Here is a 12,872-nt window from a genome sequence, read left to right as displayed (position 1 = left end):
CCAGCACCAGTATATTACATCCATACACCACACTGTAAGGAGTATATCCACTCTCACCATTATCCGAAGCGGTGATCAGAGCCGTGTACCACCCTCTCTCCAGAAACGGCGACTTCCGGTCCATGCTGTATCTGGTCCCTATTTGTCCAGACTGAACGTCTACAAGCAGCCAGTTTGCAGGGTCAGAAACCAACGAATATCTGAAAAAAAAAAAATGAAGTTATCAAGAAGCAGATCAGCACGTCATATATTCCCAAAGTAATGTGTAATACTGTATCATTAGGCAGGTTTGCCATTCAGGATCCTGGAAAAGTTGATGTCATTTCTTCATACAAATAATTATATTCACTCATTACCTAACTTGACAGAAGTCACCTGAAGGACTCTTTATATGGACACTACTCCGCTCTATAAGACGGTCTCTCTCCAGCAAGTATACTGGGATTCCAAGCTCTCTGCTGTAGGAGGGAATATGGCAAAGTCACATTACACGTCATCTCACCGAATGTCCTGGGACAGACTGACATCTGGATCCTTTGCAGTGAAGATGCCAATAACGTTGCCTGGGTCAATCCTTTCCTTCACCCTCACCATCATGGGGTTCTCCGTAAAGACGGGGGGTTCATTTAGGTTTTTTACAATGACCTTTATCCGGGCTCGAGAGCGGGACGTGCGGGGAACAGAGGGGAGAAGTGGGGCTTCGTTCTCGGCAAACACAGTCAGGTTATGCATGGCGTTTGCTTCGTGATCCAGAGGCTGGGGGAGACAGAAGAATTATTCAATTTTTTTTTTTTTTTTTTTTACATCTCATAATTTTTGGAAACTCCAAATCAGATTAAAAAAAAAAAAAAAAGCAGACTCGCTCTACTCACACCCAAAGCTGCATTTAGCACTTTGCTGGCAGAAACATCGCTTATAACAGCCCCCATAATGCACAATTATACATGGAGACTTTATGCAAAACATAGATTAAAATCATTAGCAAACCATTTTTCTTTTTTTAATTTAGTTTCACTAAATATTTTGCATCATTTTACTTTTACAGGCTCCTTGTTTTTCTGCACATCCAACATTAATGTGGCCTGTGGTCATGAATCAGCTCCAAGAAGCAAAAAAAAAAAAAAAAAGGAATCTCCCCCAAATGGACTGTCAGAACTAGCTCGCTGACGGTTTCTCAGTTAACTCATTCTGCAGCCAGTAATTGAATGTGTAATAAAAGGGCTATAGAAGGTGAATGGTGCAACATTTTTAAAGAAAACCAGTTGCAAAAATGATTTTAAGTTTAAAAAAAAATAAAAATAAAAGTGACATGCCAGACAGTACAGTACATGAACTGGTTTCATAAACTCAGAATATCCACATTTGCAAGTTCAGCGCTCATCAGAAAATGTGAATCAAGACCTGGGTTTCTATATTTTGTAGTAAAGTGCTGGTATTTGATCATCAAACATTATGGTCGCAGGGTGGATTTTTGGCATGTTGTCAGAGCTGGGGTTGCTGCTCAAGTGAAGGTCTGGGGTGCTGGGATTCTTTTTATACACACCCACTAATTAACCGTTCATTTACTGAACACAGGTGAGGATGTAAACTAGGATTGGGTGCATTATATGACCAGGCGACAAAACTTGATCAATATTTCTGCATTGATGCCAATTTATTTTCTTAACCTAAACCACATTTCGGAGGGTTTCAGCTTTCAAAAGAGTAATTTATACAACCAATGGATGAATGTAACGTCAGGTTATAAGCTTTTATTTACATAACATGGATAAGCGACATAACTTCTGTCAGGGAGTGTACATGCCAAATTATTTAGATTTTAAAATATCCCAAATTGCGCCCGTCCCTAAAGTTGTGTAGAGCGTACTGATCCCGATACCATAAACCGGTCCTGACACTTCTGGGTAAATGTAGTGCACACAGTACCACCTGGAGGCTACAATATGGTACTGCAAGTAAATAAATATATATATATATATATATATATATATATATATATATATATATATATATATATATTATTATTTATATTTATTTTTTTTTCTTACTAAAATTTCATCTACCTGTTTTGTTTTTACCTTGACAAGGGACAAAATTCCCTCATTGGTCTGCGTGTCTGTGCAAATAGAGAAGGCACCTTGAGGGTCTCCGCTGATGATTGAATATTTGACCATCCAGTTTGGGGAGCCGCGGAGATCTCTGTCTGTCACACTCACTCTGCCAACATCTAACCCGCTTCTCTCCTCTAGGACATCCATAACAAACTACAACAATGAAAGATAAGTGGAAAAAAATCAGAAATACACATTATTATAAAATGGGAGACAGAGTGGCCATATACAAAATAGGTCAGCGAATCCTGCCAATCATCCAATGTGTATGGGGGTCTCCCTGACTGTTCCCTAATGCCAGATGTTGGGGTAGAATAAGGAAGGTTGGATTTCAGAATCTCTAATCCTTGGAGGCACACAGATTATACTAAGGGACCCCTCAGTGAGTTCGGTTATATTACGGGACCCGTCAGTGGGTTCGATTATTCTACGGGACCCCTCAGTAGATTCTTTATAGGCAAAAAAAAATCCAATCTCATAGGGCAAAAGGACTAGGACACCTGTGATTTGCGGCTTTACCTCTTCCTGGGTGAACAGAGGTGCGTTATCATTGAGGTCACCTATGGATATGACTGCACTGGCCGTGCTGGATAACCCGTCTCCCATCATATCGGCCACCTGTACAGTGAGGTTGTATGATGCCACCAACTGTAGGGACAGAGACAGGGATCCAATATAATGTTCCATTACAATCTCGCCAATCTTCATACGAGTAACATGGAGGTGGCTTTACCTCTCTGTCCAGCCCCACTTGGACGGTCCTGATTTCTCCTGTGTCCTGGTGAATACTGAACATCTCTGGACTGTCCTGGTGGACGATGGCATATTTCAGCTGAGCGTTGTCTGTGTTGGCATCATCTGCATCGCTGGCGATCACCCTCATTACCAGAGTTCCTAAAGGGGGGAAATAAACAAGATGGTCACAGTCTATACACTCTAATCGGTTATTATAAGGGTCCAGGAAGATAAAAGAAGCTCCTAGGTATGGGTAGGGGGGACCATGGACCTCCTGAACCTACAAATATAGGTGAATCCACATTACCCGGAATTGCGTTCTCCAGCACATATCCTTTGAACAGCGCCTGTGAGAACACCGGACGGTTGTCGTTTTGATCGAGAACGACGATCTCTAAATCAGTGGGGTCTTCGAGGGGAGCTCCATCGCTGTCCAGTGCGAACGCCCGAAGCTAAGCGGAAGGAGAAAGAGGCGATGAAGTCTCAGAAATGATGACATCTACGCAATATGTACGGATATAAAGATATTGCTGTACAATATACCTTGAAGCGATCAATCTTCTCACGATCCAGCACCGCGTTCAGATACACAATTCCGGTTGTTTTATTGATGGTGAAGATTCCTTTGGGCTCCTCGTCTACCCCTGGCCCTTTGATGCTGTATATAACGCTGCTTTGGTATTGCTTATCTGACTTAATCTGCAAGAAGGAAACACAAATAATCACTAACCGACACATAGAGGATCTTACAGGATAGGGGCTACTTTACCGATCGCTGGGGATGTGACCCGCAGAATGGGGATCGCCTTAAAAGAGCGAAGGTCGAGCATGCACACACCATCTATGGGTCTGCAGGAAGTAACCAAGCACTGCACTAGACTTTTTTTTCGGCAGTCCTATAGAGAACGAATGGCGTGCAGGTGACGATGCTTGACCTCCGCTCCATTCAGACGGAGCCCCATTCTTGGGCTTACTAGAAAAGTGATCACAGTAAATGATCCAACAACTGGAGACAACTTAATAATTTGGTACTTCTGTTCATAAAAAAATACAGTGCTAAACAGGAACGTCTGCAGATCGCAATTATTTGCACTGTAAGCTGAATTTAATGGCAAATTTTTACTATGTAATTCAACTTGTGTACAACAGAGGGCAGCATTCACCTTGTACTCAGTAAACTATGTAAGAAAAAACTGCGTTCTTATTAGTAATTGGATCAGTTACGCTGGACTTAGGATTTTGGGGCATAAATAACACCTACTGTAAGTCCTATTGGGCCAAGATGTGTGGGAATATTTGTGCACATAAAAGCATTGCTTTCCATACCTGCACTATTTGAGAAGGGATGCTTTTAAGGTTCTCTGAGACAGAAATTGTAGGAATGACCCAGGCTCTTTTAGATCTTTGCATCTCACCGATCGCCTTAAACAGCTGGTGCCAGGGGTGCAGGACGCCAACTTCTTCATCTTGTGTTGCGCTGATGACCTGCGGGACGAGATGGACATTGCCGCGTTATATCACATTATTACAGGGCGTTCGGGTCACATTCAGGCCCATTACCAGAATGGGGTCTCATAGTGAAGATTAAAAAGGATCCCTTACTATGATGCCTGGTTTGCCCACCAAGGTCAGAAGGGCCTGAACCTTTCCCCTCCAGACCCCTTGATGAACCCACAATTATCAGGCAACCATCTAATGTGCACAGTGCCACTTGTCCCCCAATAGCAGATATTGGGGGGGGGGAGGATCAGGCTGCTGGATTTCATCATGTCCAATCCTTGTTCTAGAAGGAGAGCCACCAGAGTTGTCTAGCAAACGCTTTCTCCCCTCTCCGCATTACAATGACTGAACTGAGTGTGCAGGTGTATAGGGGGGATGAGGAATAGATGTTGGTCAAATGAGCTTGAATTCGACAGATTTCAAAATCACATGGCCCACTGATTTAGTTTACTGGCAATGGTGGTCCATTGTAGGGGGCTGGAGCAATTAGCATTGGGCCCCTATGGTATCTGAATGCTTTGCCCATTGTTGTTGGTCCCCTTCAGGTGAGGAAGGGCACAGAGAAAGTGGCTATAAATATATATAATAAACCCGCTGCCCCGTGTCACCACTAATCACACATCGCACTGTGCTACTATGTCTGATCCTTATCACTACTCCTCGTGGGGTCTGGGCATCTTTGGCTACCTGATCTGCTCACCCGGGCGCTGCCAATCACTACCTCCAAGATCAGCTGCTTGGGGCCGCAGGTGTCACAACACTGGTACCAAGAAGTCTGTGGGGAACACCTGGTGGGATTCATTCTGAGGGGCTCACATACCCGGATCCCGGGAATGTACAGAGCGGAGCTGATCCCACATAAATCCCACAAAGACAAGTGTGCAGGCCGACGAGAAACCGCAGAAGTCGTCACATCATCATGGCTGCAATTCCTCACATCAATGAGACTTCTATCAAAATGCCCTGCACCAGTCGTGCCCCTGACCCCTCCACATTTACTTCCTCGCCCAAAGTCAATCATGTCTTCACTTTGAGGATAGAAATAAGTCTCTGTGTTAATCATGTACATTAAAACTAGTTTTCCCAAAATTGATAATTAGCCCCAATGCATATTTTAGGGGATAACTCGCTTGGGGGTCCGAACACTGGAAAACACAGCAATCCTGAGAAAAGGCCACCGGAGGCCTGAGGACAGCTCCTACACTCCATTCATTGTCTATAGGACTGCTGGAGAAAGCCCAGTACAGCGCCGGCTACTTCCGACAGTCCCATAGACAATGAATGGAGCATGAGCACTTACGCTCTACTCAGACGGATCTGCAGGGCCTTGTCCTTGGTGCTACCATGCTCTATTCTCAGGATCCCCGGCGATCAGAAAGATACCATTTTTTGTAAACCCCTTTAAGAAATAAAAATGTTGTATATGTTGGAGTGTATGGGTATGGCATGTATTGGATCTGGTATTGCAGCTCATCAGAATTAGTGAAGCTAAGCTGCAATACCAGACACAAACTGTGGGCACGAGTGGCGCTGTGTCCTGAAGAAAGCAGCCATATTTTTTTCTAATCTTGTAAAACCCCCTTTTAAGGCCACAAATCCTAGGAAAAAGCCTCGTACACAAATATCTCCTCTAAGATTACCATTATTGCATTCCCTGCGATGGCATAGAGCAGCAGGTGTGGCCCCTAATAATGCCCCTTACACGTGGAACCGGTCCACAAACGCCGAGTCGGTGTCATGCTTGAAGGGGACAAGCCCCATCATCCCTACTACTACCCGCACTGGTGAAGCATTGCTGGAACTATTAGTTCTACAGCTCCTTAGTTATTGATTACCTCCATATAGCCAGCTATCTGCGCCTTTACATTTTTTTTTATTTTTTTAACTCTTACACTCCCAGTACTCCTTTTTTTAATGGTTCCTGTGCCCCCTTCTCTCAGTAACGAGTAATTTGTCCCTGACTTCAGGATATCCAAGCTGCTGCTGTCTGCCAGAAAAGCCAAATGGTGCCTGTCACAGAGGGGTCAGCAATTAACGAAAAGCCATCTGTCGAGGTTCCCCACCCTCCGCCGAGCTGGACACTCATTACTGTCGCCAGAAGCCATTTAATTATGTAACAAATACGATGTAATGAGATTGATTGTTGCACGTGAGGCGGCGTACAGTAATGGCGGCATCAGTGTGGGGCCAAAATCCCATGAACCCCCTTTTCCTTAGATTGTGGGGTCCAACTTTGGAGAGTTTTGGAAGAGTTTTTTTTTTGCAGCCTTTTGATTGGACAGTTTGGTCGGGATCCACGTCAAAGAAGTGATATGAATTTTTTTTTCATTATTTTAATTTTGCACAAAACAATATAAAAGCTTTTTTATTTTGTTTTAACCTTTTTCTTAAGACTTCAATTAAATGATACAAAATTTGTACAGAAAATTTTTTTTTAAAAAAAAATCAGGATTTATATAAAATCACTCCGGAGAGAAAAATGGAGCAAAAACTGCACAACTTTTTAAAAAGTTGAAATTGATATATCAGACAAAGATTTCTGGAAATCTACAAAACAATGATGAACCCAAAAAACCTAGAAAATAAATAAAAATCACAGGCAAAGACAGAAAACAGGTTTCATAAAGGGGACAAATTATAAAAAAAAAATAAATAAAAATAAAAAGATAAAATAAGGAGCAAATACAAAAAGAGGTGAAAAACTAGAGAAAAAAAAAGCGCAAATGCAATAATAAATCGGACCCCGAGTGTATTGTGGTGACGCATACACAATACACAGACCATAAGGGGGTGCTCTACTGCTTCTAGATTCCTATATGGAAACCTCTTATCCGATTGCTTGCTGCTGATTAAAGGGGTTTTCCACTATTAGGGTATTGATGACTTATCAGTATCAGATCGGTCGTGAAGTCAGCGATCAGTTGTTACAAGCTCCGGCGGCGGCTAGATGTGAACGCTGCTCTAAAAAAAGCGGATTTTGGGGGCGCCGGGTGTCAGACTCCCACCAAACTGATATCGATGACCCGTGGAAACCCCTTTAAGTAACGCAAAAGTGTCAGCACTATAGGAATGGATTGATTTGTGCTACCTAATGTGACGCCGACATTTCCCATATACATATAATAAATCCCAAAATCTACAATATGGCCCCCCACTGCATTATAGCAACACCCATGTTGGCAATGCCCGTGGACCCCCATAAAACGTGCGGAGGAAAAAACAGAGGACGCGCTATATGGCACAACGTTTAACCCTTCGCCCGCCGAGCAGGTGTGTGTGGCATTAATGGATGACCCCCCCTTCCCTGCCGAGTGCAGTAACTGATTATACAGCTGCCCAGAAAACAAATGTGGGATTAGCTGGAGTATAGCTGTCCCCAGGGGCCCCGAAAGTGCCAGCTGCTGCCCCTGCCCCCCTGGATTTCAAGAGCGGCATCACATTACAGACATCTGAGGAATTTACCTCATTCCTACACAAAATTGGGAGTGAGGCCTACCCCGCACCTACGGCCTGACTGAGGGACTTATGTGCCCTTTCCTACACATGGGGACCTCACGCCCCAGCCGAACCTCATATCCAGAATTACCATCTTCCCTGGAAATGTATATAGAGATAAAGAAAACTCTAGCAGAGGAAAAAGCGAGTTGCTTCCCCTAGCACCCAATCAGATTCCAGCTTACAATTCTCCAAAGCAGATTATTAAATGAAAGCAGCTATGTGATTGGTTGCTTTGGCAACAGCTGTAGTCTCAAGGATCTCAGCTTAAAAAAAAACAAAAAACACATGGTCACCATTACAGCTTCAAGAAACCCAAATAGCAACTCTGAATAGTTTTAGGCTATGTGCACACGTTCCGATTGGTCTGCGGAACCGCAGGTAAAATGACCTGCGGTTTATCACCTCTACAAAGGAGAAGATGGTAAACCGCAGCAGAATCCGCAGAAAAGAAGTGACATGTCAATTCTTTCTGCGGATTCAAAACCGCAGCTTTTCCGCAGTTAAAAATCCGCAGCATCTGCACTGCGGATTGTAAATCATATAGATTTACATGCTACTGTACAATGTCTGCAGAACTGCTGTGGATCCACAGCGGATCCGCAGCAAAAACAGCAGCGTGTTCACATAGCCTTACAGTGGCTTGCCAAAGTATCCCCCCCCCCTTGGCTTTTTGCCAATTTTGTTACATTACAGTCTGAGCTCTAATCAACACCATGAAGACCAAGGAGATCTCCAAACAAGTTAAGAACAAAGTTGTTGAGAAGTACAAGTCAGGGTTGGGTTATAAAAAATATCCCAATCTCTGATGATACCGGAACACCATCAAATCCATTATCATGAAATGGAAAGAACACGGTACCACAACAAACCTGACAAGAGAGGATCGACCACCAACACTCTGAGCCCAGGCAAGGAGGGCATTAATCAGAGAGGCAGCACAGAGACCACGTGTAACCCTGAAGAAGCTGTAGAGTTCCCAAGCACAGACTGGAGAATCTGTCCATACGACCACAATAAGCACTCCATAGAGGTAGCCTTTATGGAAGAGTGGGCAGAAAAAAAGCCTTTACTTCCACATAAAAATTGTTAGGCTCTTTTTGCGTTTGCCAAAAGACATGGCGGAAGACTCCACAAATGTATGGAGGAAGGTGCGGTGGTCAGATGAGACCAAAATTAAACTTTTTGTCAACCAAGGTAAACGCTATGCCTGGCACCAAACCAACAAAGCTCATCACCCCAAGAACACCATCCCACAGTAAAACATGGTGGTAGCAACATCATGCTGTGGGATGTTTCTCGGGAGCAGGGACAGGGAAAATGGTCAGAGGAGAAGGGAAGATGGATGGTGCAAAGTACAGGGATATTCTTGAGCATAACCTGTCTATCAGAGATTTGAGACTGGGACGGAGGTTCAACTTCCAACAAGACAATGATCCAAAGCATACTACTAAAGCAGCACTCCAGTGGTTTAAGGAGAAATGTGTAAATGTTTTGGAGAACAGACCAGTGAAATTCCAGGTTGTGAGGCAGCAAAACATAAAAAATTGCCAAGTGGAGAGGGGTGGTTGTGAATACTTTTGCAGGCCACTGTACATCTCCTACTCAATAGTGCATTATTCTCTGTAATGGCGACACATACCTTACAGGTCGCCAATCAGATTTCAGCATTTTAGCTGTGATCTGATTGACAAGATGTAACCACAGTGGGTTGCAGGTGTTACAGTCTCACTCAAGCTCTGGAGCTAAGGAGGCACAAACAGTCTGGGCTATGAGAGGAGACGAATGCTATTAAAGACCCTTGATAGTAGAGGAGTGCTATTGGAAAACGCCTAAAAAACTCAGTGTGAACATTGACCAAGTCAAAATCCATCACTTCTTGGTCAGAGGAGGTGACGCACTTCTTGCATAGCACAAATGTTTCTCTTTTTTTACCCTTATATTGGGACATCAGCAGATCTTGTGGTGGAGTAACAAGGGCACCAACTAGGTTAGATGTTAAAGATGAAGTTGTTAAAGAAGGCTATAGAGAACTATATTGCAAAAATGTGTTTGCACATGAATCACTTTTTTACTTAAGATAGGAATGGAGATCTTAGCTACCGGGCAGAGGATCAGAAAAACATAGAAGGTGTCTACCAGAAATTAGAAAGAAGATGGCTAGTCTGGAAGCCTGGAGGATCTATACTGGAGTTTGCACAAGTATTTAAGTCAAACACAAGTTTTTGTAGCCCCATTAGCTACCGGGATCCTGGCTCTTGGGATGTGGTCAGTCCTACGGCAGAGGAAATAGTCATTAAATAGTCTTTAGAGGGTTAATACCCCAAAAACTAAAATTCTCATATTCATAGTTTTGGGAATAACTTGCTGATCATTGGAGGTTTTGACTGCTGGGACTCCGAGCGATCCAGAGAGTGGGACTATGGAATCCCAAGAATGGAGCTCAGCAACCCCATCCGAAAAGTAGCCGAGGTGCACACGTCCGCTCATTTTGTATATGGGACTCACGTAGTACTCTTCGGCCAAACCCATAGACAATGAATGGAGAGAAGGACCAGCATGTGCACCTCTGCTCCACTCAGAACAGGGCGTCAGAGCTACAATCTTGGAGTTCCAAAAGACTTGATCCTGGCATCCCTGGGGGAACCTTCTGCGATCAGCATGTTTAGCTTTTTGGTACAAACTGATGACACTTGTGAAAGTCGAATGTGTCATAAAAGGCATTACAATTACACTTGAGCAATGAAGTACAAGGTAATTAGTGACCTTGTGATTGCAAGCCATTATGGTTACCATGCATGGATGTAATGCATATTCTGCCATGTCGGCACTGTATGCATGTTGTAAGCGGGTGGATGCGATTGTGCTGAATGTCTGCGGACACAGGAAGATGGTGGGCGGCCACAGACATTCAGTCATGGCATATTTTTTTTTATCAAGGGTCCCCCCCCCCTTGGGGAGGCAAGAGGCAGCGCTCTAGGCCTACCCCTTGACCCAGCCTTGGATGTAATTTTCATCTCAGCTCCTGTAGAGTATTACAAGTATGTCCAGCTGTCCACCCATGATATTTACAGGACATGGTAGCAAGGCAGAGAGTTATAGTGAGGAGCAGAACAATGTAGGGATGTGGTGTATCATAAACCAGGACTTTATTTAGGTGCTGATGCAGGATCCAATCACCGACTCCTGTCCCTTTTACAGAATAGCAGATTGCTATATAACTTGAGTACAATCTGTGTATGGGAAAGCACTAATACAGGGACGGAAGAGTCAAAAAATGAAATACCAAACCAATATGGCAATTGTGCATAAGACCTAGGATATAGCAACCCCACTAAAAATCTATATAAAAATTACATACAGCTTACCCCCCTATAGGATGTCTTATTAACAACGTCCCCGAGCCCGACATAAAGCAATGTAAAAGCTCTACATGGACTACGACACACCACATATAACAATTGTATATAATCTACCATTACTGATCACCAGATCACAGGCCATATGTGATCGCTTTCCATACATTCCCATGACCATGTGTCAATGTGATCCTCTCGGTGACCCAGATATATGAGGCATCTGCACCATGGCTAAATGAAGAAACATTTGGTCCTCCCTGAGTCACAGATAGAAGACATTCCTGACATTTCATGGCTGTCACAGATTCCTCTGCCGTGTCCTTATGGTCGGTGGGTCAGAATAGAAAAACAGCGGCGTTCAGGGTGCGGTCACGCGTCCGTATTTTAGGTTCAATGTTTCGTTTTTAAATGGCAGTATAGACCTACATATGGCAATATTCTTCACCGTCAAAATTATTGATGCCGATACAGACGCCATTAAAAGCCAACTTCGCCATTAACGTGCACACTGGCACTGTCCACCGGAGCGTTATTTTAATGGTTCAGCAGGAGATAAGTGGCCAAATCCTCCCAAGTATCTTCCTTGCTGATACTCTTACTTCTGTTCTGAGATGGTACCAAGTATCTGGCAGCTGTTCCCTCTAATTTCCACCACTGAACTTTAAAGGCATGATGGGGTGATGACTTAGCTACTCAGGTTATATGGTCAAAGATCACTTTCTGTCTCCGCTACATTGCACCATAATGCAAGTGAATGGGGTGGCACTGCCACTCACAGGGTACTGCACCTGCAACAAGCAAGCTGGCAAAAACTGAGAACCAGTTGAATTTTTGTTGCAATCCCTTGCGTATTGCAAATGCGACCTCATTCGCTTGCACTATCTGCAATGGACTCGGAAAACCACAAAAGTTGGTAAGAGTGGCCCTGTGGGCGCTCAAGGGGAGCAGGCTGCGGCACACGGGCACTGCTGACTCCTAGTCGGTGGAAGAGCCGGGGCAAGAGGGAAGCCCCACACCATTGTGTGAGATGTTTTCCCAACTGTGTCCATTAGGGCTCATAATCTAAAATTCCCTATCAGTATGATTTTGGAGTGCTGGAGAAAACCCACACAAACAAGGGAAGAACATACAAACTTGTCGATGTTGTCCTTTGAGGGATTTGAACCCAGGACCCCAGCGCTGCAAGGCTAACCACTGAGCCAACGTTCCGCCCTCTGCTAGAATTATATCAGACAATATGCTAACCACTGAGCCAACGTTCCGCCCTCTGCTAGAATTATATCAGACAATATGCTAACCACTGAGCCAACGTTCCGCCCTCTGCTAGAATTATCAGACAATATGCTAACCACTGAGCCAACGTTCCGCCCTCTGCTAGAATTATATCAGACAATATGCTAACCACTGAGCCAACGTGCCGCCCCCTATTACAATTTTATCTGACAATATTCTAACACACTGAGCCAACGTACTGCCTATTATTGAATTTATATGGAAAATATAGAGGCTCTCTACCTGATTGGTTGGGAGAGCCCTTGCAAAGGAAGAGATTACCTGCAGAGCGAGAGACGCAGGTGAAAAGGGAGACTCTATAACCCACAAGAGGACCATTGTGAAAGAAACCAGGGTCAAAAAGGTATGACGTGTGGGAAGACTGGAGGACAACCCTATG

General features: G+C 44.0%; 1 protein-coding gene across 3 annotated transcripts in view; it reads right to left on the bottom strand.

Annotated features, from left to right (window-relative positions):
- Positions 1-12,872, bottom strand: part of CDH15 (cadherin 15) — a 58,763-nt gene that overhangs the window by 6,784 nt on the left and 39,107 nt on the right. For all 3 annotated transcript variants that reach the window (XM_073583491.1, XM_073583513.1, XM_073583502.1), the window contains 8 exons: positions 4,173-4,331; positions 3,390-3,545; positions 3,154-3,298; positions 2,845-3,005; positions 2,631-2,759; positions 2,079-2,264; positions 503-756; positions 58-200 (listed from right to left, as the gene is read on the bottom strand). In XM_073583491.1, coding sequence (XP_073439592.1) covers positions 58-200; positions 503-756; positions 2,079-2,264; positions 2,631-2,759; positions 2,845-3,005; positions 3,154-3,298; positions 3,390-3,545; positions 4,173-4,331 — 1,333 coding nt within the window. The remainder of the gene's footprint in view (positions 1-57; positions 201-502; positions 757-2,078; positions 2,265-2,630; positions 2,760-2,844; positions 3,006-3,153; positions 3,299-3,389; positions 3,546-4,172; positions 4,332-12,872) is intronic.

Source organism: Dendrobates tinctorius, unplaced genomic scaffold (assembly GCF_039654945.1).
Source record: "Dendrobates tinctorius isolate UK_male_01 unplaced genomic scaffold, ASM3965494v1 ptg000009l, whole genome shotgun sequence".
NCBI lineage: Eukaryota > Metazoa > Chordata > Amphibia > Anura > Dendrobatidae > Dendrobates > Dendrobates tinctorius.
Note: the sequence above shows the minus strand (reverse complement) of the source record. Positions and strands in the feature narration are given on the sequence as shown.